Here is a 23,396-nt window from a genome sequence, read left to right on the forward strand (position 1 = left end):
ATATGCTCACACATTTTTTTAGTGATCTTCACAAAGTGCGCAAAAACAAGTTTTATGAACTTACTTATGATAGTAACTTAGCAAATACCTTAGCAAAATCGCATATATATATAGTACCTATAGAATGCAGTTTTCTAATAAAATATGTGAATTTTTGTATGAGAATGTTATAAAAAGCAAAGCTAGGGCTTCACAGAATATAAGGTTTTTATGGTCTCTAACCAGTGGAACCTTATGATCATCTTTTAGGGCCAAACATCAATGGCACTTCATTGGCAAAAAATCATTGATGACAAGTTTTTTCAGTAAGAGCATCTTATGGTATAGGTGGCATAGAAAATGAAATTCATAACCCATTTTCGTCATAGAGAACGCGAAGGATGATGATGTAGAATCAATGTTATATTGTAGTTTCTCTCCATCAATATTTGACCGCAAATTGGCTAGCCTACCGTTGGTAAAACCCTTGAGGTTCTTCTTGCCAACCAAGGAGTACACTAAGCTTCGGCCTGGCGGCAATGGATGCCATAAGTGGCAGCCCGCTATTAGGCTAAGTACTATTGCAAAGTACTGGATTGATCACTGAATCTTCTCGCTTAACACTGGAACTTTTGGTAAAGGCTTTCCCACTTGCTGGCAATGAAAATAACCATTAGTGACAGATAAGTGTCCCCTCCATGGGCATTGGAAAGGGCATCCGTGGAGGAATTAAAACTCCTGGATTTGAGACAAACATATGAAACACCACATCAGTGAAACCTCGATGAAGGATATTCCCAGTTCCATCTAGTGCCATGCAATCATTATCCAATTTTCTTTGGGCCAAGGAAAATGTAGGGGAAAAAATCAAGAGGGGAAAGCAGAAAGCCAGAAACTAAAGAAAAATGGGAAATATAACTGCTCCAAGCTTTCCTTGAAACAAAATTGTGTGGTCAAAATTTGCCCATTCGGTATTCAGGTCCAAATACCGCTAGACTAGTAATATGTGATATTATTTGTTTATAATTAGCGTAAGGCTGTTGGGCCACTGCGTACGGCCTCTAATTGTGGTAATTAGTTAATAATAAAAATGTGGCTTCCGTACGGCCTGGACAGCCTTGTGCACAATGGGTCTTTTAGTGCATAAACAAAGTCCTCTTTGGTAATTTTTTTTTTCTTTTTTTTGATATTTACACAGAGAAACTGCGCCCATGATCAGAGACCTAACCGTGCTGACTCCGCCTAGCCTAGTTATGATCACTATCCTGGCAGGCCACGTTTGACGTGATCCCTACCTGGATTGGGTCCAATCTAGTGCAAGTTTGGATTCAAAGAAATAGGGCCGATAAGTCGTTCAGGTTGGACCATGGAGATGTGACTAGTACATGAAAGTACGAACCCATGTCTGGTTGGTGAAAATCCAAACTAAGACCCAAGTCTTACACGAGGTCCAATTAAAATCTATGTTTTTTTCAATGTACAAATATAAAATTCAATATTTTAGCAGGTTTGGCATATGCTTCATAGCCCAGATCTGGTTCTGGCTACATTAAATTCCAGCCCAACCTGAACTGGTACATGATCCTCCAAGTCCAACCCACGCCCGGAGATACCAAAGGCCCAGTGCAGGTCAGAACCATTGACCAGGCCCAGCTGCATTCCTTAATCCAACAACCATGTCAGATTCATCTGTCCAGCTAGGACTGGGAAACAAGCCAAGCCACTTGTAGCTTAACTCATGTTCCGCTTGTAAAGAGTTTGTTCAGAATCATAAAATAAGCTCAGCAAACTGAACATGAACCAATAGGTACTTATTTAGAACTGACTGATGTAATCTCATTATGTAATAAGAAATATATATTACATATAATTTCTTTAATCTCTAAAACACAAGCAAGCTCAAACTCATTATGAGCTCGAACTCAGCTTGGCTCTCCTCAAAAATGAGCCAAGCTAAGCTTGAACACATTCAGCTCGTTTACCAGCCCTACATTTATTCTATCGTTAACTATGAATATATCAAGATTTTATCGTGGTTTATGGCAGTATTGATAAGAACACGAGAAATTCAATTTATTCATATTTTCTCATTTTTAGTGTGTTAAATTTTTAACAGGTTTTTTAAATATTTTATAGATTTCATTTCTTGAATTTTCTTTTATCGACAAAAAAAATTGCAGATATAAAATTCCGATAATCAGATTTGCCACAGCCGTTCGGAGTTGCATACCATTTGGCAAGCATTGTCACTTTATCTCAGCTTCATCGTTCAAGCCCTTCAGCAAAATGCAAAAGCTTGCACCATGAATAAGAAACTTGAGAATTAATCAACAAAATCTTGAGCCCCATCAACAACTCTAACAGCATCCGACTCCATGTAGGGACATTGTACTCCCTCTATATCACCACCACTGTATGGAGTTAAGTTTTCCAGTTTTCATATTCTAACTTGAAGCGACTGTAGCTCAAGTTGCTTGGTGAGCGACTTAAGTGAAAGGAGCATAGCCTTAGATTGGGTGAGGAATAGGGAAACAAGCAAGCAAGGTAATCGCGGATCTGCAAATCAGCTCAAGCAATATATCTTGTATTAGGTAATAAAAACAAAACATGACGAAGATGCGATCCCTGAGTCAGCTATAGGCAGGCATTGGCTTCAAAATTAATAAACTATTCCCTGTGCAGTGATATGGGGCCTAGGACGCTAGACAGGTGGTCTGAGTTCTCTACCAGTTTACGCCACCACCGAAGAAGCGACCTTAAGTTTGGCAGGCACAAGTCCAGAGCCGCCAGGTATCTTACTCCAGGGGTGGTTTCTCTGCCCTTCATGGAAAAAAGATCAACCTAATCTTGCGTTCTAACTTCTACATGTGAAAAGTGCCTACTTACTAAAAATCTATTTACACAACTTTGAAAATACACATGACAAAAGAGAAGAAGATTGGACAACCCTAGGCTGAAAAAGGAAGCTTCTCAAAGCAGCGAACGCTCCATTGGCATACCCTGCCTGCACCACAATAGAAATCATTCCTCTTCACTAACTGATCAGATTATGCAACTAAGCTTAATGATTGATTGGTGGCTTGCCAGTTAAAGGAAAAAAGAAAAGAAGGGCAACTATGCAGCAACCAGCTATAAATCAGATTTGATGAGGTCTTTTGCAGGAGAAAAAGATGAATGATACAAGCATACGAGCCTTACCAAATAAAAAAGCTTACATGTGTTCCACAACAAGTGCAGAAGCTCCACCACCACCGTTGCAAACCGCAGCTACTCCAAATTTTGCATGCTTCTGCCTCAGAACCTAAAATGGCAATTACAAGCGGCATGATATGTGCCAGACAAGAAACTATATAATGGCTTGTTTGCTTTGGTCTGTTCGATAATTCAAGTATGTAATCTCTTGAGATGCAATATTGCCAAAAATGGTGGTATGCTTGAAGCCATGAATGAGAAAATTTGGTGCTAACGAAGGTATAGAACTATTGAGTAGAAATCACCTTTTCATATTGTTTTGGATTTTTTTTGTAAATGGAACCCCATAAATATGATCTACAAGGTTTGTTCAGTAGAAAATAAGTTTTGAATCATATGATTGCGACATAAAGCAGATTTTTTTAAAAGCTTAAAAAATCAACGGCACACAAATGTACCAAAATTTCATGACTAGAAAAACATTTTTACATTGAAAAAAAAGAACCCAAGGTTTAATCATTAGCAAACAAAACCATGCCCAACACATTTATGTGGTCAGATTAAGTCGATACAGCTGGAGCCTATGACTTCCAGCTAGATAGTTCCATACCTTCATTACTACCAAATATAAAACCTACAAAACCCCCAGAAAGAAATTTTATATACAGTCCATAATTTTTGTGCATTTGATGCTATACCAATAAAAGAATGCCTTAGTGTGTGTGTGTGTGTGTGTGTGTGTGTGTGTGAAAGAGAGGCTTGCTGGTGGACAAGAAGCATTACTCCCAAGAGTGTGACTAAAATGCGTGCACCACTGCAGCCAAGTGGGTGTCCTAATGAGACGGCTCCTCCATGCACATTAACCTTCTCCTGCAAGCACAATGAAAATTAGCAGCATTTAGCAAGAAAACAACATTGAGAAGTAAAATGAATCCAATCAAGTCAGTGAGGCACACTCCAGGAGAAAAGCCGAAGAAACCTGCAAACTTGTGGCATATTTTATGCAAAAAGGTGCGTTAAAATTGTGTTTCACAAACCAACTGTTCCACTTTTTACAGTGATGTGGAAGATAATGTTTATGTCAAAACTAGAAGCCAGCTAATAGCAGTCATGATATGTGTGGTTGTGCATTATTTGACCAAGTAAAAAGGAATTAATTTTTGGAGGGATTTCACTTTTTGCATGAAAGCATCCGGAGGAGGCTTCCCACATCCGTGGGAACCCAATTTGTCACCTTCCCTATTGGTAAAACAAATTCAAATGGAGGAAGTTCCTTATTGTCCTAAAACGTAAAAGGGAAAAAATCCTCATTCCGCCTCATGCTGAAGCTAACAACAGAACAAGGTGGCACAAATTCTTTGTGGCAACATGAATTATCCAAAAAAACACATGAAAGAAGAAAAACATTACGTTATCACTGAGATTTATAAAAAAGAATTGCAAGGTCCTTCACATAGAAGAATTCAATCAATGAGAGAGATTTCATTTCTTCAGTCAAAAGTTTTCTCGAATTTCAATCTCTATTCCTGCACTCAAAACGGAGAACCGTGAGGCCCAAATTCAGCTTCTTGCCTTTACAAGTCAGGATGGTTGACCGCAGATTTGTCATCTGAACCCTAAGGTGGGTAGCCACATAACTATTTTGTGTCCGTGGGGTCAAAACTAATTCTTCCAATCAAAATCCCTTTCCTAGAGGAATAACATCATGATAATGACAGACAGGAAGTGCATTTTGAAGTTGGCAGAAAAAGAAAGAAAATGGATTCATCAAGTGCACATTATAGCCTTTTCCAATTTACTATCAGATAAGCAACAAACAGAAATTTCTGAAGAGGGCCTTTTTCTCCAAAGGAACAGGCAAAGAGAAAGATAGTGCATTGGTGACATCTAAAATCTGCTTGTAACAAGACTTACAGGATTAAGACCAAGCAGTTTCCGGTTGGCAAGTGCCACAACCTGAAAAGAGAATAAACAGTAAGTTTTTCCATGATGTGATGATATGCAGACATCTGAAAGAAAAGCAACATCTCAAAGAAAATCATGAGATCTTACAGAAAAAGCTTCATTTATTTCATAGTAATCAACACAGGAGGCATCCAAGCCAGCATTTGAGAGAGCTTTTGGTATTGCAAGAGATGGTGCAGTTGTAAATAATTCTGGTGCCTGGAAGGTTGATGTTAAAGTTTGCATTGGCCCAAGACAAGAACAAACATATTACCAAGTGCAATACATTATGCATAGACTACCTTAGCAGCATCTGCATAACCCCTGATCTTTGCAATTACTGGAATTCCTAGTTTTAGTGCCTTCTGTCCACTCACCAGGACAAGTGCAGCAGCTCCATCGCTGCATAACACAGAACATATCTTGTGTAGAACAGTTGAATTAAAAATGTTATGTACAAAATGAAAATTTTCGCATGTCACCAGGTATAATCCTACATCTACCAGGACAGATAAAAAAATTTGGGAGAAGAGGAGCTACAACTGTGAAAGAAATAACTTGCTTGATCATGACCGAGCATTTCCCATGTGTAACAAAAAAATATATGCTACTTGAGATTAATAACCATTGGGTTTAAAGAAGGCAACGAATAATCACGCAAAGCACTGAAAAAATATGCACCTCAAATACATAAGACACTATACAAGACATATGGAACTGCTAAAATATCAAATGCCCTGCTTCTGAATCAGATCTCAAAGCTTGATCTGAACTAGTTTTGCTATGAAGGGGAGAGGGTGAGGGTGATGTGGGGGGTTGAGATAGAGAGAAAGAGGGTTTGCGGGGGGGGGGGGGGGGGGGGGGGGGGGGGGGGGAAGCAGTGGGGAGAGAAGGGATTCACATTCAGCTGATACAAGCTAGAAATGTCTACAATAAGAGGCTCTTGGATTTGTGACTAGCATGGATAGGAAACCAGTTTATGACAAGCATTTCCAGCAAATGATTGTTCTTGATTTCTACAAGGCAGAAAATTGGATTGAAAATTTGATGATCGATGATGACAACCCTCCATTATAAAATACCAGAGTTACCGGAAGCGCCTATGCTTGAGGGGAAGCGCGCTTCCCCGGTACGCGTTTCGGAAGTGCGAAACGCACGGGGAAGCGCACTTAAGTATTAGAAATCGCGTACCCCTTTAATGGGGTACGAGTTACCTTTATTACTATTTTGCCCTTTTTTTTTAAAAGAAAGTTTTTTTATTAAGTACAAAATTGGAATTTTAAAAAATGCGCGAAAAAACATAAAAGAGAGGCTTTAGGGTTTTTTTTTCACGCCTCTTTCGAGTCTCTCTCTTCCTCTCTCTCTCTCTCAGGATTATGGCCACCGACCGACGACCTTCAGAACTTCCGGCGACCTTTTCCGACGTCCGGCGACCGCAACCGATTGACGATGGGGATATTCAGGTACGCGTATCCATTTCCCCTCCATCTCTTCTCTCCATCTCCCACGACTCCGATTTTTCCCCTTCCCCCCTTATGTTCAGGTACGCTCCCCTCTCACTCTCTCCATCTCTTCTCTCACGCTCATCGCACGACTGCAACCCCTTCACAAGCCAAGCATGGCGAGACTCTTGCTCACACTCTTCAGAGTTTTTTTCTTTTGTTTTTTTAAGGCAAGTTGGGGTTAGGCAGTCGCAGACCCTAACCATCTCTTAAGCCCCACGAGGCAGAGGGATTCCAAGCTTTCAACTTGGCACCAGACCCGTTTACCACATGGGATATGATATGGGATTAAGTTAGAGTATCCCTGTGACATGTTTTACACTCTTTGTCGGTTCTGCAAAATTGCTTATTCATGTGCATGTCGTTGGAAACAATTTATTCTATCTATGTTTATCATTATTTATTGGGTTGCTTATAGTGTATTGTTGCCTTGTCACTGTAACCTTGATCTTTTGAAAACGGAAAGCTTATCAGTTTTATTTTCTGAAAGTTTTGGTCCTTGGAGATCCAATTCTCTACCTAGGGTTTGGGACATCATTGCCTACCTAAATTTTATTTTGGTTCACTTTCTGGAAATCTGAGATTTGTGTGGCTACTCAGAGGGTGTTAAGGTTGGGAAATAAGGTCAGTTAATGAGTTTAGACATGTTTCGACCCATCCAAATTGTTTCCCCCAAATGGTGGGCCCATATTTTGCGTTGATGAAGAGTTTTCGAGTGATATAGGGTTGGTGTCTGACCTGTGTAGTGTGAGGTTCAGCTCGTGAGTAGAGGTTTGATTCCTTCATTCTCTCTAGAAAGTACATTTAGGGAACAGGGGATTGTTAGAGACTATTTGTTTCATTTTCCTATTGCAATAACATGATGGTTTTTATCTTTTGTGTTATCAATATGATGATCATTTATATTCTTATTTGAGTCCCGTGAATGAACAATATATTGGTTGAGAAACATTTCACATTTTGTGGTTTAACTGAGTTTATTTGGTCATCTTTTTTAGGAATAAGGGTTAATGCAGTATTTTTTTTATCATTCTTGTAGGTTTTAACTTTTAAGTCATTTTGACGATTGCTTGAATCCTGATCAGATTGACTGGATCACTTTTATTATTCTTTTACTGTTGGATATATATGGATTATTGATTTATTGTTTTCAATTTCAAAGTCAATGAAAAACATGTTCTGCCTCCACAAGTTGTCTTGGTGTTTGATCTTGCAGACTTCCATTCTCTCCTTGATCTCTTGAAGTGACTTTGCTTTATGTGAATTCTGAACTTACATGTTGATCAAGTGAACCAAGCATGATAAAAGAAACAAAATAAAAAGATACTTATTATAAGTATAAATTAATATATAAAAAATATATTATAGGAAAATTCTTGAATTCATATCATAAAAACATATTATACAAAATGTATACCAAGCATGATTGAGCTTATCATCCCTATTAAGTATGAATTCTTTGATATACCGAGCGTGGGCACGCCCAGGCTCGACTCATTTACTCTATCAGAATAGTGGGGCAACTAGTATGTTGCAGCCAGTTGTTTAAAATTTTAAATAAATATCATTATTGCTAGTAACAGTCGGCCAATATGAATTTTGTTTTTCTTCGTTGTTACGTTATCTTTCTTTAGCATTTTTTCATAAATGCAAACTTTTGAAAGAACTTTTTTTTTTAAATTTTGTCTGCTTTATCATAGAATCATAGATCTTTCACCTCCTTAAATGATGTTTATTTATTTGTTTTAGTAATTGGTAAATTATGAATAATGATTTGTGTTCTTCACTCTCCATCATTTACTGTTAATAATAGCTTTTTTAAAGTGTTTTAGGCTGATTCTTATACTTTTATGATGCATATATATTTGCATGTTCTTTGCTTCATTAATGACCATCCTAATAATAGCTTTTTTTATGTGTTTTAGGTTGATTCTTATACTTTGAAGATATATTTGCATATTTTTTGCTTCATTAATGATCATCCCAAGCTATGATCACGATAATTCTGATGACGATGACGATTCTTTGTACAATTTGGAGCATGAATCATCTAGTGGTGTTGAGAAGGGCAAGAAGAGGTCTTCTGCTTGTCCATATCAATTTGAGGACAAAAACGAAAATTGTTTTGATGAGGAAGATGAAGAAGAATATGACTTGGATGACTACTATTCTGAAGATGACCAAGATGATGAACCACCTAGCATGCACAAAACAACAGTGCTATGGCGCCATGTATTGAAACAAAAGAAGAGTGGGCAAGGAAAGCAAGGTGAAACCCAAGTTTTTATGTGCAGGCACTGCAAAAATATTTATCATGGGTCATATACTCGAGTTTTTTCACATCTCATGGGATCTCCAAAGGGACAAAGTATTGGGATTGCCTTTTGCTCTGTAGTTGCAAAAAATGCAGAATTGGCAAAAAAAATTAAGAAGCAAGTTCGCCGAGTGGAGGTTTCATCAAGTGCATTTGAGTTGAGGAGATCAAGAATTGATACTCCAAAGAAGCCTATTAGTATGACTACATCATCTAGTGGAAGCCGAAAAACAATTGATATTCGTGATACCTTTAAAAAGGTAGAAAGAGATGATGTAAATCACAAAATTATCATATTTTTGTGTGCAAATGACATACCTTTCAATGTGCTTCGATCACCATATTGGGAAGAGATGATATCTGCAGTTAGTAAAGTACCCGGATATAAACCCCCATCATATGAAAAATCGCGAACAACGTTGCTTGACAGTGAGAAAGAGTGTGTTCACAGGGAGTTAAATGAATTTCGAGAAAAGTTTGAGGAGTTTGGAGTTTCCATTGTCTCAGACGGTTGGACAAATATCAAGAACAAACACTTGATAGATATACTTGCCTCAAACTGTTTTGGCTCGATGTTCTTATATGCAAGCGATTTTTCTAATGTGCAACAGTCAGCTGCAAATATGGCCGAGTTTTTTAAGACGGGATTTAAACTTGTGGGGCCTTCTAACGTAGTGCAAGTGATTACAGACAATGCAACAAATTGCAAGTTAGCAGGTGAAGAATTAAAACAAACGTACAAGTATATTTTTTGGTCACCTTGTGTTCTGCACACACTTAATTTGATCTTCAAGGATTTGGCACATGAGTTTCATTGGTTGGGAGAAACATATTTGCAAAGTAAAGAAATTGTGAAGTATATCACAAATCATTCAAAAGCACTAGCAATCATTAGAAGCAATGAAAAATTAGAATTAATAAAGATTGCAAAAACAAGGTTTGCTTCACATTATACTACTTTGAAACGCTTGATTGATGTAAGGGAGAGCTTAAGGCTCACAGTAATTTCAGATAGATGGAGCGATTGGAAGCAATCATGCACGGATGAAACTATGAAAAAAAGGGTTGTTACAACAGAAACAACTGTTCTTGATGAAGAATATTAGGATTTTGTACGTTTAGCATTATTGATTACAAAACCCATCTATAAGATGATTAAATTTTGTGATCAGGAAGGCCCTATAATTGGTAAAGTGTATGAAGGCATGGACAACATGTTGGGGGAAATCAAAGACAATCTAAAAGGACAACCAGATTTATATGAAAAGATTCATAAGATTGTCTCAAATAGATGGGATAGAATGAATGTGCCTCTTCATAGTCTAGCCCACATGCTTACTCCAAAATATTACGAGTCGGAGTATCTCAAAATCCAAGCAGCAGGAGGGGTCAAACGAGTTTCTCCTGTTAAAAATTGTATTCTATCTATTTAATAAAGTTTAAAGTTTAATGATTTAATTATTTTATTATTTCATTTGCATTTTCTTGTTATAGTTACTAAACATTTTTTTTTGCAGAAAAAGATAATGATATCTTAGACGGTGCAATGCTCGCGCTTGAAGTCATATCTTCTGGAAATGAAGAATTATCTACACTTTATAGGTCACAACTTGTGGCTTTTGCATCAAGAAGTAGAAGATTTAGCCGAAATGCAGCAAGAATAGATGCATTAAATCCTACAATGTCGGTGCTTAATTGGTGGCGTTTTTATGGTGGTGATACACCTGAGTTGAGAGCATTAGCCATTAAGGTTTTATCTCAACCTATTAGCACATCTTCTGCAAAAAGAGTGTGGAGCACCTATAGTTACATTCACAATGTTAAAAGAAATAGGCTCAATGAAAATCGTGCTGATACCTTAGTGTATATTCATTTCAATCTTCGATTGATTGACACGTATAATTAAATTGTGTTGTACTTTTGTTTTGATATTTTTTTTTCTCTTTTTTTATCATTGATTTTTTATTTGCATTCATATTTTATATTCTTGTTATAAAAGGTGCAACAATCGCTACAAAGAAGAGCCTAGTCGAAAATGAGATATCAATCGAGAACTTCCTATTGTAAAAGAAAATACGTTGAGATTAGAGGATATGCGATGGAGAGATTTGAAAAATAGTGCACAACAATCAAGCACTATTTCCAAATCCAAACATAAAGATGCACAATCACGAGCTTCATTACCTCCAATAATCATACGTACAAATGAAGTTGAAGAGGATACAAATCAATCCAACAGAGCTAGTAGAACTGCAGATATACAAGAGCGACCATCAGTTCCTCATGGTCGGATTGATCGTTTCTTTAGCCGGAGACCTAGGCAAGGTATGTTGATATTGTGTTTTTTATATTTTAAATTATGATTTTTGAACATTTTAATTTTTTAACGTATTCATTATAGGAAATGAAGAAATGAGCATAAGACATGGTCGTGGAGGACAAGAAGCACATGATGATGCAGAAAGTTCGCGATCTATTGCTGACTTGAAGGGGAAGAGAAAGATGACAAATTAATGAACTCTTGAATTATTATTATTATTTTTTTATGATGTAGTTGGAGTAGTCCAATTTAAAAACTTTTATGTTACTTTTTTGTCATGGCCTTGTAATCTTTTTTTGGTACACTTTTATTTTGAATCTTGCATGATGAAGTGAAGTAGTGGATTATGTTAATTTTAAGTTTAGAGTTTAGAACTTTGCAGCTTATAATTTACAATTTAGAAATTTATAGCTTAAAAATTTAACCATATCTCTATGTAATCTTTGAGTTTCTCATTTTCTATATTGCAGAGATGATAAGATTTACAACATCAAATAACAAGTCATTTGATTCTTTCGTTGAAAAATGTACGTTTTTTAATCAAATTTATTTGTTTTCTTCATGCATTATTTAGTGTTTGCATGCATTTGTTAAATGGTTGCAATAAGAATGTGAATTATGATCTTCTCTTGATGTATGATTTTTTAAATGCTTGACAGTTGCAATATGATGCATTTGTTAGATAATTACAACTTATATTATTTATTGTCTATATACATGTTTTATTTTGTCAATGATGACATAAATCTTAGTTTTTGATAAAATAACAATATATAATTACATTTTCGCTTCCCTTTCGATTCTTATTCGCTTCTCACTCGAATCCTATGTCGCTTCCTTCTTTGCTTCTTAGGTCGCTTCCGGTTCGCTTCCGAGACGCTTCTGAGACGCTTCCTGGTTCGCTCCTAAGTCGTCCCGCGCTTCCCGCTTCCTAAAATTTTAGAAGTGCCTCGCTTCCCGCTTCTGCTTCCCGTATCGCTTCCCGCTCCCGCTTCCTCGACTGGCAACTCTGTAAAATACACATGCAGACACATTGGCTGGCCACAATTTTATCGAGAACACATTATAATCCAAATTAAAGAACAATTTCATTAGTTTAAAAGTTCAAAATTTAAACATATAAAATTTATAGACCTGGCTCATTCCCATTTTCAATGGAAACATAGTATGCTTGCAAAACAATTTGTGAACATAAAATAATGCATAACATTTCGATAACTATCATTTCATCAGTTTATCGGCACTTTCCAATCAGATCACATGGATCTTTTTCATATTGTATTTCAAGTGGACTCACAAAATGAGGAACAAAAGAAATCCACAACTACAACAAAATAATAGTTACTTAGCTTAGAAGATTAAGAAGACGGCATGCATATAACTAGAAAGATATTTTTTCACCATGTAGGCTGATAAATAGTTCATCCTTAGAAAAGTTGACAAGCAATTTCAAGAGAAAAATTGACAACCAACATAGAATAAGCAAAAGCGCATTAAGGCCATTTCTAGTAAAAAGATGGGTATTTCGATTATACTTCAAATTCCTTTTGAATAAATAAACCCATTAGACATATCATTATCGATCATATTATTGGTAAAAATCAGGCAAACCTGATTGTAGATGCATTTCCAGCTGTAACAGATCCTCCGTCCTTAAAAGCTGACCGAAGCTTCCTTAGTTTTATAGGATCAAACTAGCATAGAGAAAAGGAACATGAAAGTGAAGAGTTGCAAAAGAACAGACAAAAACTTAAAGAGTATGAAAGTTAACAACATTGACACAGTATGTTTTCCAGCTGCCCAATGAAAAGGTCACATGTAAACTCTTGCATCAACACTAGCTACTGGCAAAAAAGGGACTCAGCCTAACATCCCATAAGTTTCACCGAACACCCCATAAGTTCTAGGAACTAAGTCTCTCTCTCTCTCTCTCTCTCTCTCTCTCTATATATATATATATATATATATATATATATATATATACATATATATATAGAGAGAGAGAGAATTGCAACTTCATTATTCTCATGACAAAGCATTACATTCATAATGCTGGTACAAAGTAATCTATAAAAGTAACTTTGACATCATTACGGCCTAATGCACATAGAAAGTACCAAATAATTAAAAGCTACATGAAAGTTTTGGAATTCATATTACAGGGATATCCAAATATTAACCATCTAACCTGGTAAAAGATAGAGCTCTCAGAATCAACCTAAAAGAGCAGCAGTGGAAAGACTACAAAGAACACACAAGCCACCCAAAACAATCCAACATATACTCCAACACTGGATACACCAACAGATAAACAAAAAAATTAACTGGAATTGTGTTCTCTTTCCTCTGCATACATACATCCAATTTTACATAAGAAAGATGCAAATGCTTCAAACAATACAAATAAAAAATAAAAACTGACTATTTTATGGAGAAAACTGGTCATAAAGATAAAATCTAGCATCAACTTGGAACAGTATTTTTCTCATGCAATGGCAGGCAGACCTACAAATTCAGAAGTTTCCATGGATTGCAGGAAAATGCAGTAACACATATAACAGGAGGAGAATTTACTTAGAGAAATGTTGTCATTACCTTCTGTAGCCCATCATCTTTATCAACAAGCGTTGACGGTTTTCCCCGCCCTCCCGGTATTTCAACCTACATAGTTAAAACAACTAAATGTAAAGGATTTATTGCTATTCATATACCGGAATACTAAGCTATAATAGATACAGGATGTGGATTCTCACAGGCACTATTTCCTGTGCAAATACACCAACATTTTGTGCAGCAATCCCCCTTTCAAAACTTTCAATGGCATAGGCATCCTACAAAAGAAAAAAAAAAGACTAGTACCATGATCTGCATAAAGTATGATGACTATTCAATAAATCACGCCGCATGCACTCACAGAATGGACAACCTTATATAAAAGAATGACGACACTAATGTAGAATATAACCCAAAGTCAAGTTCCCACCATATCATGTTGCCAGTTATGCAAAATCAGCTTATCATATCAAGTCATTAACAACAAACTAACTAGTGAAGAATAGATGTTCTCCACAATGAGGTCATGCAATAATTATTGATGCCTCCATAAAATGGTTTGACCAAGATAGACCTTCATGCCTTTAACTGAATCCCATTTAAAGCTCTATTAATGCAATGCCACTCCAAAGCTGGGAACGAAAAAAATATATCAACAATGCGAACCCTTTAAATTAGTGCATAGAAAGATCAAAGCAAACCTGCTCTTCTCTAGTTATTGAATGCTGATCTGCACAAAGTTCCGCACACATCCCCATGGCATAATCATTATAAACATCCCATAAACCATCCTTCAGCATGCCATCAACAATGGTTCCATGTGATAGTCGAAGCCCCATCCTGTTTTGAAAAGATGACATGTCAGTTCTGAAATTGGTATCCTTATAAAACCTATTTTAATAAAGGACATGAGGTTCCCATTTAAAGAGTTCTTAATATTAGTGAAGATACAATGCAACTTACAAGGTAAACCACGTTGGTATCCAAAAGAAAAGACTTTAACAGATTTTAAATTATCTTACACAGCACCTGTTTGGACAATGGTTAACCTCTACTTCTTCAACATTCATCTTATTTTCAGTGGAATATAGTAAAGCAGACAAACTTGAAGGGAAGAAACCCAGGACACCGAGAGAAAAGCTAGGATGGTTCACAAATATTGAGAGCCGACACTGATAATAGCATCTAGTGTCTTCAGCATGGGGGGCCAGTGTTCCAGAAGTAATTGTTAGACTAGCTGCTAAACTTTTGGGGCATAAGCCATAAACTCACTTCTCAGATCAACCGGTTTTTGTTTCTCCTTTAAATGGAAGGAAAAGATAAAGAAAAAACTAGCCTTGAATCTGGAAAATAATGAGGTGTATTTGACATGCTTTCCATGCCACCAGCCACAACAACATCGTTGATACCCAACTGAATGCTCTGTGCTGCCAGCATTGTTGCTACAAGGAATAAACAGAAACATTGTTCATCCAGTAAATATTCCCGAGCTTAATAAAGACACTGAGTAGACATTTGAAAAAGTGTGCACAAACTTCACACACACACACACACACATGAGAGAGAGAGAGAGTCATTCTACAGCTGCAAATAACATACACAAGATAACCATAAAGACGCTCACCCTTCAACCCTGAGGCACAAACTTTATTAACTGTTGTGCAAACAACAGAATTAGGTATCCCAGCACCTAGTGCGGCTTGTCTTGCAGGAGCTTGACCCAGATTGGCACTCAAAACATTGCCGAAGAAGACCTCTTGTACTTCTGATGGGTCTACACCTGACCTTTTAAGTGCACCTGCACAGTCCAAGAAGAAGGTATTTTTTCAATTTTTATGACAAAATAGATAAACTACCATGGAAACAGCTAGACAATCATCACTCTGACACCACTAACCCTCAATAGCAATAGATCCAAGTTTGGTAGCAGAAAGGGATGACAAAGAACCCATTAAACCACCCATTGGTGTTCGAACAGCAGCCACAATGCATACATCTGCTTGAAAAAAGTAATAAGCACAAATATCTGGAAAAAAAAGGAAAAAAAGAGCAAAACAACCAAAAACTCACTAGACTTAATTTACCTTATGATTCAAAAAAGAAAATCAATACCTCTAGGTTTTAACCCTTCTGGAGAAGTGGCTGGAGCCATGTGCTAATGCCAATAAGGCCTTCAAATATTGGAGTACAACTCTGAAGAAGGTAATTCTGCAAAATACCCTACTCTCTTATTACCGAAAAATGACCTTTATAAAAAATAAAGAAAAACTACTATGAATTGGGCAGTAGAGCAAATTTGAGAGAGAGAGAGAGAGAGCAAAGGCAAAGGTTCATGTGGAAAAGTGAAGAAGGTAAACAGAATGAAGTGGTAAATGATAGATAAATTAATAAGAGAACCATCAAATTTATTCGACAACTCATTCAATTGTCCGGCGATATTGCGCTAGACGCTTAACCAAATACGAACTGAACCAAGATACCACTTAAAATGGGTACCGGAAACAAATGTGCAACAATAATCATAAAGAAAAGTCAGAAACTGATTACATGCTTGACTGGCACTTAGATCCATCAAACGAAAGGCCTTGATGAACAAATTTATTTAGTGCATTACGAAATCTCAATACGAGGAGTGCTGAAAAAGTCCTTCACGAAACATAGATAAGTCATCACAGTACGGCACAGTGACATACAACAAGGAAAAGAAAATAACTAATCATTAAGTTTAAATCGACGAATAAAAAATAGGCTAGCGTAATCTTTGGCACTAAAATCCGCCTAAATTAGCTAACAAATACTCCGTCTAAGTTAGGTTAGCTTCCATAATTTAAAACTGCACTCACAATTTACCACCTAATTCAAACCTGAAGTTAAAAAATGAAAATTTCTGGACAGATCTTTCGCAAAGCAATCAAAAGAGAGGACAATAAATTGATAAAAAAAAAGGAAAAATAAACCTACTATTTCTAGAAAACAGATAATTTGACAAGTTTAATATGGCGCGTTAAAGAATATGATGATAATTGCCACTTAGACTAAACGCAGATCTCTACATTCACACTTTATTATCAAAAAGAAAAAAAAATGAAATAAGTCACTGAATAATTCACTGATAATACATAAAAAAAGAGTCACTAAAATATGAGAACTGTCGTGTTAACCATGATTTTTATGCATTTTTTGCTATTTTCTCTTAAATCGAACCGTACGGATGTAATCAACATGATTGGTTATACAAGGACCAGCTCTTGAATCATCCAATTATGATGCATAAACAAGATTTTTTAAGGCTTTAAAATCAATGACTCATAATCTTCATAAATATTTCATAAAAAATCGTACTTTTTTCATTGAAAACACACGGTCCAGCAGTTGATTCCTAGCAAATTCACCATGCCGGACGCATCTACTCATATTCTAGTGACTCACATCAAAAATAGGTTAAATCACACGAATAAAAACTACATGAACAGGAAAAAACCTAATCACTAAATAGAAACCGTAGATTCAAACATGAAGAAATCTAAACCGAAGTTTTCCAAAAAGCAGGGGAAAAAAGGAACTCAACAACTACAAAGATCCGATCTAAGAAGAAAACACAAAAACCGCATGCATCAAACTTAATTCAACGGATAAAAAAACTCCGGTCTAAGGAAAAGGTTAAAAAATGAAAGAATGAAAGGAAATAGACGCTCGAATCCAACTAAACGAATTAACAACAAGCATACGATGAATACTTCGAGATTAACCGAAAAATCCACCAAAAAATTACGATCGGAGCCACGAAAACCGACGAATTGAAAAACGAACCAAAAATCGGCCAGAATAACACAGATCTTCTCCCGAACAAAAAATTTTATGGCCGTAGATCCGAAAAATTGACGTCGATCGAGCTCGTAACCAATAGAAGTAAGGAAGAAAAAAGAGAAATTACAGAGAAAAAAAAGGTCGAAAAAAAAACAGAGTCCGAGAAGACGATGGCTTACCGGAGACGGAACCCGCGCAGCGAGTACTGGCTTGTCGCTTAAAGACGAAAAAAAAAATCATTTTTATTTTATTTTGTGGGAGGAAAAAAAGCAGAAAACGAAAAGTCTAATTTCGTCTGACAGGTGTACGACGACGGTCGTTCTCAGACTGCGACGTGTGTGAGACCCGGATCCGGTTGAACCGGACCCGGATGAAACCGGGTTGGATCCAGCACACGTGGTTCCGGCTGTCAAAGGATCCAATTTGTATTTGGCACTCGAACTCCGCTTGGGTATAACTGCTTAGTTATACACGGCCGGTCCCAAGCCCGGATAAAGGAGGAGGGTTGCGGTAGGCCAGTGACAGCCAACATAAAAACTTAGTCATACCTTATGAATATAAATTAATATGAGAATTTCGTTGGGACATTTCTTACTGAGCGATGCATTGTACCCTATAGGCCCGGAGGCAGTGATAAATGGGCAAGGGTTGCTAGGTTGTCGCCCATAAGCGATGTGTCACACCGGTACCCGGGTGTGGTATCAAATAAGCAAGGGTTCCCTCACTTTGTTGGACGGGTGAGGGTAAAGAAGTTAGTCAAAGACCATAAAATTAGGTTAGCCACTTGAAACATAAGGTCTTTAATTGGTAAGTTGGTAGAGTTAGTAGATGTTATGTGTAGGAGAAAGATTGATATTTTATGTCTACAAGAGACCAAATAGGTAGGTGAGAAAGCAAAAGTGATAAAACCTTGAGGACATAAGATTTGGTACACAAGAATAAATAGGAATAGGAATGAAGTAGGGATTGTTATGAGTCATGAGTTTATAGATAATGTAGTTGAGGTCCGTAAGAAGGGCGAAAAGATTTTACTCATTAAATTAGTATTAGCTACTGATATTATTAATATTATTAGTGTTTATGCACCTCAAGTTAGTTTAGATGATTTCATTAAGCATCAATTTTGGGAAGATTTAGATGGAGTAGTACAAGCGATATCTTATGGAGAAAAGCTTTTCATCAGCGGTGACCTTAATGGACATGTAGGCATCAGTAGGGATGGATTTGAGAGTATCCATGGAGGCTATGGTATAGGAGAAAGAAATGAAAGTGCAGAAAGAATTTTAAATTTTGGTTTGTCCTATGATATGATCTTAGCAAACACTTGATTTAGGAAGATGAAGTCTCGCCTAGTAACATTTAAAAGTGGGGTTAATACGAATCAAATAGATTTTTTCTTACTTAGAAAAAGAGATAGGGGTTGTTGCATCGATTGTAAGGTTATACCGAGAGAAAGTGTAGCTACACAATATAGAGTCTTAATTTTAGATCTTAGAATTAGACAATGTCGCAAAAGGGATAAACATAAGATAGATCCTAGAATTAAATGGTGAACATTGAAAGGAGCTAAACAAGGAATGTTTATAGAGCAGGTAGTTAAGGAAGCTTATTGGTGTCTCGAGAATGATTTAGAATCAATTTGAAATAAGATAGCGAATGGCATGAGAAATGTGGCTAAGGAGGTATTGGGTGAGTCTTAAGGCGGTGCACCGCTAGATAAGGATACATTATGGTGGAACAAGGATGTCAAATTAGCTATTAAGGTTAAAAGAGAGTATTATAGAAATCTAAGAGTTGTGATAATGAGAATTTTGAGAAGTATATGATAGCAAAGAAGGAAGCTAAAAAAATAATTCGAAACGCGAGAGATAAGGTATATAAGGAGGTTTATGACAAGTTGGGTACCAAAGAGGGCGAGAAGGATATTTATAGGCTTGCAAAGATGAGAAATAAGAAATTGAGGGATCTAAGTATGGTTAGATGTATCAAAGATGAAACGCAAAGGTTTTAGTCAAAGATGAGGACATTAAGGAGAGATGAAAAATTTATTTTGATAAACTATTTAATGAAAGTCATGCTCAGGATCTTGGAGACTTCTCCATTCCTTTTTATGAGATGAATCGTGACTTCATGCGCAAGACTCAAAAGAAAGAAATTGCAGAAGCTTTGAAGAAAATGAAATCAATAAGGGCAGTTGGCCCAGATGGTATACATATCGAGGCTTGAAAATGCTTGGGAGAGAAAGGTTTAGAATGGTTGACATATCTTTTTAACAAAATTTGGCGGACAAATAAGATGCTTAATGAGTGGAGGAAAAGTACTTTGGTGCCTTTATATAAGAATAATGGTGATATAAAAGATTGCACAAACTATCGTGGTATAAAACTCATGAGTCATACTATGAAACTTTGGGAGAGGGTGATTGAGTTTAGGTTGAAGAAGGTTGTCATGATATCGGAGAATCAATTTGGTTTTATGCCTGGAAGATCAACTATATAAGCTATACATCTTTTTAGACAACTTATTGAGAGATATAGAGAGAGGAACAAAGATTTGCATATGGTTTTATTGATTTGGAGAAGGCATACGATAGAGTACCTAGAGACGTTCTCTGGTGGATAATGACGAAGAAAGGTATTTCTCTCAAGTACATTAGTATAATTAAAGATATGTATGAAGGAGTAGTAATCAATGTTCATACTTGTGGAGGGGTGACAACCAATTTTCCTAGAATAGTTGGGTTACATCAAGAATCTACTTTAAGCCCTTTCCTATTTGCTATAATGATTGATGAGCATACGAGATCAATTCAAGAAAATATGACATGGTGTGTATTGTTTGCTGATGATATTGTTTTGATTGATGAGTCTAGAGCTAGGGTTAATGCTAAGTTAGAATTATGGAGACAGACATTGGAAGCAAGAGGTTTTAAGTTGAGTAAGAGTAAGACATAATATATGGAATGTCAGTTTAGTAAGCAACAAAGTAGTGATGGGAGTGTAGTGAAGCGTGGTGAGCAAGAAATATCGGTGGATGATTGTTTCAAATATTTGAGATCTATCATTCAAAAGTATGGAGAAATTGATGAAGATGTAAATCATAGGATAGAGGTTGGGTGGATGAAATGGAAAAGTGCAACTAGAGTGTTGTGCGATCGTAGAATGCCATTGCGTTTGAAGAGAAAGTTTTATAGGATGACTAGTAGGCCTGCTTTACTATATGGTGCAGAATGTTGGGTTGCCAAGAGACATCATATTCAAAAAATGAGTGTTGCTGAGATGTGTATGCTTAGATGGATGTGTGTGTTAGTTTGTATCATGGAACCGACCCACACCACATTCCAAGGATCCACCTCGGGATGCATGGGCGGTGGCATATTTGTAATTTAATTTTATTACTTGTGTAATGTTATACCCTGTACCACACTTATAAATAACAAGAGAAAAGGGAAAATCCTATTGTCGCCGACTCCCCTCTTCTCTCTCTTCTCTTTTTACCTTATCTTTAACTCTTGCAGGTTGATATTTCTGACATGGTATGAGAGCACAGGCGCGAAAATCAATCATCTAGAAGGCCTATAAGGACCAGCACGTGCTTCTAAAGGACGCAGGATCTATTTTTGTCTCTTTTTCTTAATCAGAATTATCTCTTTCTCTTTTCCTTAATCCTTTTTCACGTCATTCTAGTTTCTCTTTCGATTCTTTTATTTTTCAATATTTTTTTGGTATGCACGTCTTAATATTCTGTTTCAGTCTGCCGAATCTTTATTTTTTTTTCTCCCCAAAATATTTCTAATATTTTTCTGCTTCTCATGTCACTATTCCTCTGTGTAACGTGTGTGCTGATATTATTTTCAGCACACAACATTGTTGTTTTTCCCTCAATACACTGTTAGTACAATCGACATTCAATATTTTTCTTGTTTGCACGTCACTATTCTTCTGTGTAACGTGTGTGCTGATATTATTTTCAACACACAACATTGTTGTTTTTCCCTCAATACACTGTTAGTACAGTTGGCTTCTCATTCTTCATATAATCCATGGATTCCAAGTTGAACCCTAGTTTTCTTACTCACCTCATGACCCACAAGTTATCCCATGATAACTACTTACTTTGGAAGCGTCAGATTGTGCCTTTTATTCGCAGTCATGGTCTTTATGGGCATCTAGATGGGCGATCACCCACCCCACCTACACATATCATGCAAGAAATAACAGGTGAAGATGGGAAGATGAGTCAACTTCGAACCACCAATCCTGCTTATGACATATGGGTACAACGGGATCAGACATTAGTTGTTTACATAACTTTCACACTTTCTGATCGTGTTTTACAAACTATTTCTGATGATCAATCTGTTGCCGAGTTGTGGAATGGACTAGCTCATTCTTTTTCTCAGGTTTTCGAATCTCGAGCTTTGCAACTCAAGTGGCAATTCCAATCCATGCGAAAAGGAAACAAATCTATTAAAGAGTTCATGGGGGATGTCAGGGTGATTACAGATCAGTTAGCTGCCATTGGAAGTCCTGTATCAGATAACGATATGGTACAACTGGTATTAGGTAGCCTTGGACCTGAATATCGCATGTTTTGCACGACACTCCAGGTTGTCTCAGTTCTTCCATGTTTTAATGATCTTCAATCCAAGCTTTTGCAATATGAGGTCAGTTTAAATCAGGAACACGCGTCAGATGATGTTCATCCTGTGATGATGGCACATACGCCTATTCAAACAAGAGTCTTATTTACTCCTCCTCGTCTCAATGGAACACCTATGAACAAAGGAGGATTACTACCTACACCAGGTGGAGGAGGTATTGGTTCAGGCAGTGTACCACAAGGGGGACGTGTTCCTACTTGTTTTCTATGCAACAAGCGGGGACATGTTAAAGCAAATTGTTGGTACAATCCTCAGAACCGGAACAAAATAGGGAGGCCAGAGCAGAAGGCAACTCATCAGTTTGCACGCACTCCTCAGGGATAGGTTCTTCCACAAGACGTACAAAATATTCTTATGACTACTTTCAATGAGATGAACTTGCGCCAAAATGATGAAGGTATATGGTATATTGATTTAGGGGCAGCAACACATGTTACTTCTGATGCAGGTAAATTTTCTCACTTGACTCCTTACATTGAAAATGACACTATAGTCATAGGAGATGGATCTCACCACCCCATCTCTCACACTGGAAATGTCTCCCTTTCTTTGCCTGAATCTCAATTACCCTTGTCAAATGTCTTACTCACACCTGCTATTCAAAAGAATATTCTATCTGTGTCAAAATTAGTTGATGAAACAAATTCTTCCATTGAATTTACTCTTTCTTTTGTTTATCTTAAGGATCTTCACACCAAGAAGACGCTCGCTAAAGGTGAACGGTGCGGGAACATGTACGTCTTTAAAGAATCTCATGTGCCATTGAAGACGTCGTCTTCCGTAGCCGTGGCTTCTTCAGCTTCTTCCTTTCCAACATTTTTGAGTTGATCTACAGATCATAGTTCTTCATTTAGAGTCTTGAAACTTAATAAGTTAGACTTATGGCATCTTCGTTTGGGTCATTGTAGTCAAGTTTTTCATGACAAGTTGTCTGCTAAAGGTTTAATACCCGCAGTCAGTTTAGAGTCAAAATGTCCAAGTTGTCACTTATGCAAAAGTCGTGTACTTCCTTTTCATAGTATCAATAAAAGAGCAACAAAACCTTTTGAGATTATATGCTCAGATGTTTGGGGTCCTGTGCCCACTGCCTCTCTTTCTGGATCTCGATACTATGTACTCTTT

The 23,396-nt window shown here is 36.9% G+C and overlaps 1 protein-coding gene across 7 annotated transcripts; it reads right to left on the reverse strand.

Moving 5' to 3' along the window:
* Positions 1 to 2,547: 2,547 nt before the first annotated feature.
* On the reverse strand, positions 2,548 to 17,844 carry LOC149818403 (acetyl-CoA acetyltransferase 1-like). 7 transcript variants are annotated; one of them, XM_089985532.1, is made up of 15 exons: positions 17,791 to 17,844; positions 15,917 to 16,012; positions 15,702 to 15,800; positions 15,429 to 15,602; positions 15,141 to 15,246; positions 14,506 to 14,644; positions 14,005 to 14,082; positions 13,847 to 13,912; positions 12,863 to 12,945; positions 5,418 to 5,517; positions 5,224 to 5,334; positions 5,086 to 5,127; positions 3,955 to 4,041; positions 3,195 to 3,280; positions 2,548 to 2,983 (listed from the first exon to the last, which is right to left on the reverse strand). In XM_089985532.1, exons 2-15 carry the CDS (start codon positions 15,954 to 15,956, stop codon positions 2,950 to 2,952), a joined length of 1,245 nt encoding a protein of 414 aa, XP_089841658.1. In that variant the 5' UTR covers positions 15,957 to 16,012; positions 17,791 to 17,844; the 3' UTR covers positions 2,548 to 2,949. The 7 variants fall into 7 exon arrangements, with proteins under 7 accessions (XP_089841658.1, XP_089841654.1, XP_089841657.1 ...); XM_089985528.1 differs by having other exon boundaries at positions 17,615 to 17,816; XM_089985531.1 differs by lacking the exon at positions 17,791 to 17,844 and adding an exon at positions 17,566 to 17,772.
* Between the last annotated feature and the right edge of the window lie 5,552 nt (positions 17,845 to 23,396).

The sequence above is a fragment of the Nuphar pumila genome, chromosome 13 (assembly GCF_984573655.1).
Source record: "Nuphar pumila chromosome 13, dmNupPumi1.hap1.1, whole genome shotgun sequence".
Lineage (NCBI taxonomy): Eukaryota > Viridiplantae > Streptophyta > Magnoliopsida > Nymphaeales > Nymphaeaceae > Nuphar > Nuphar pumila.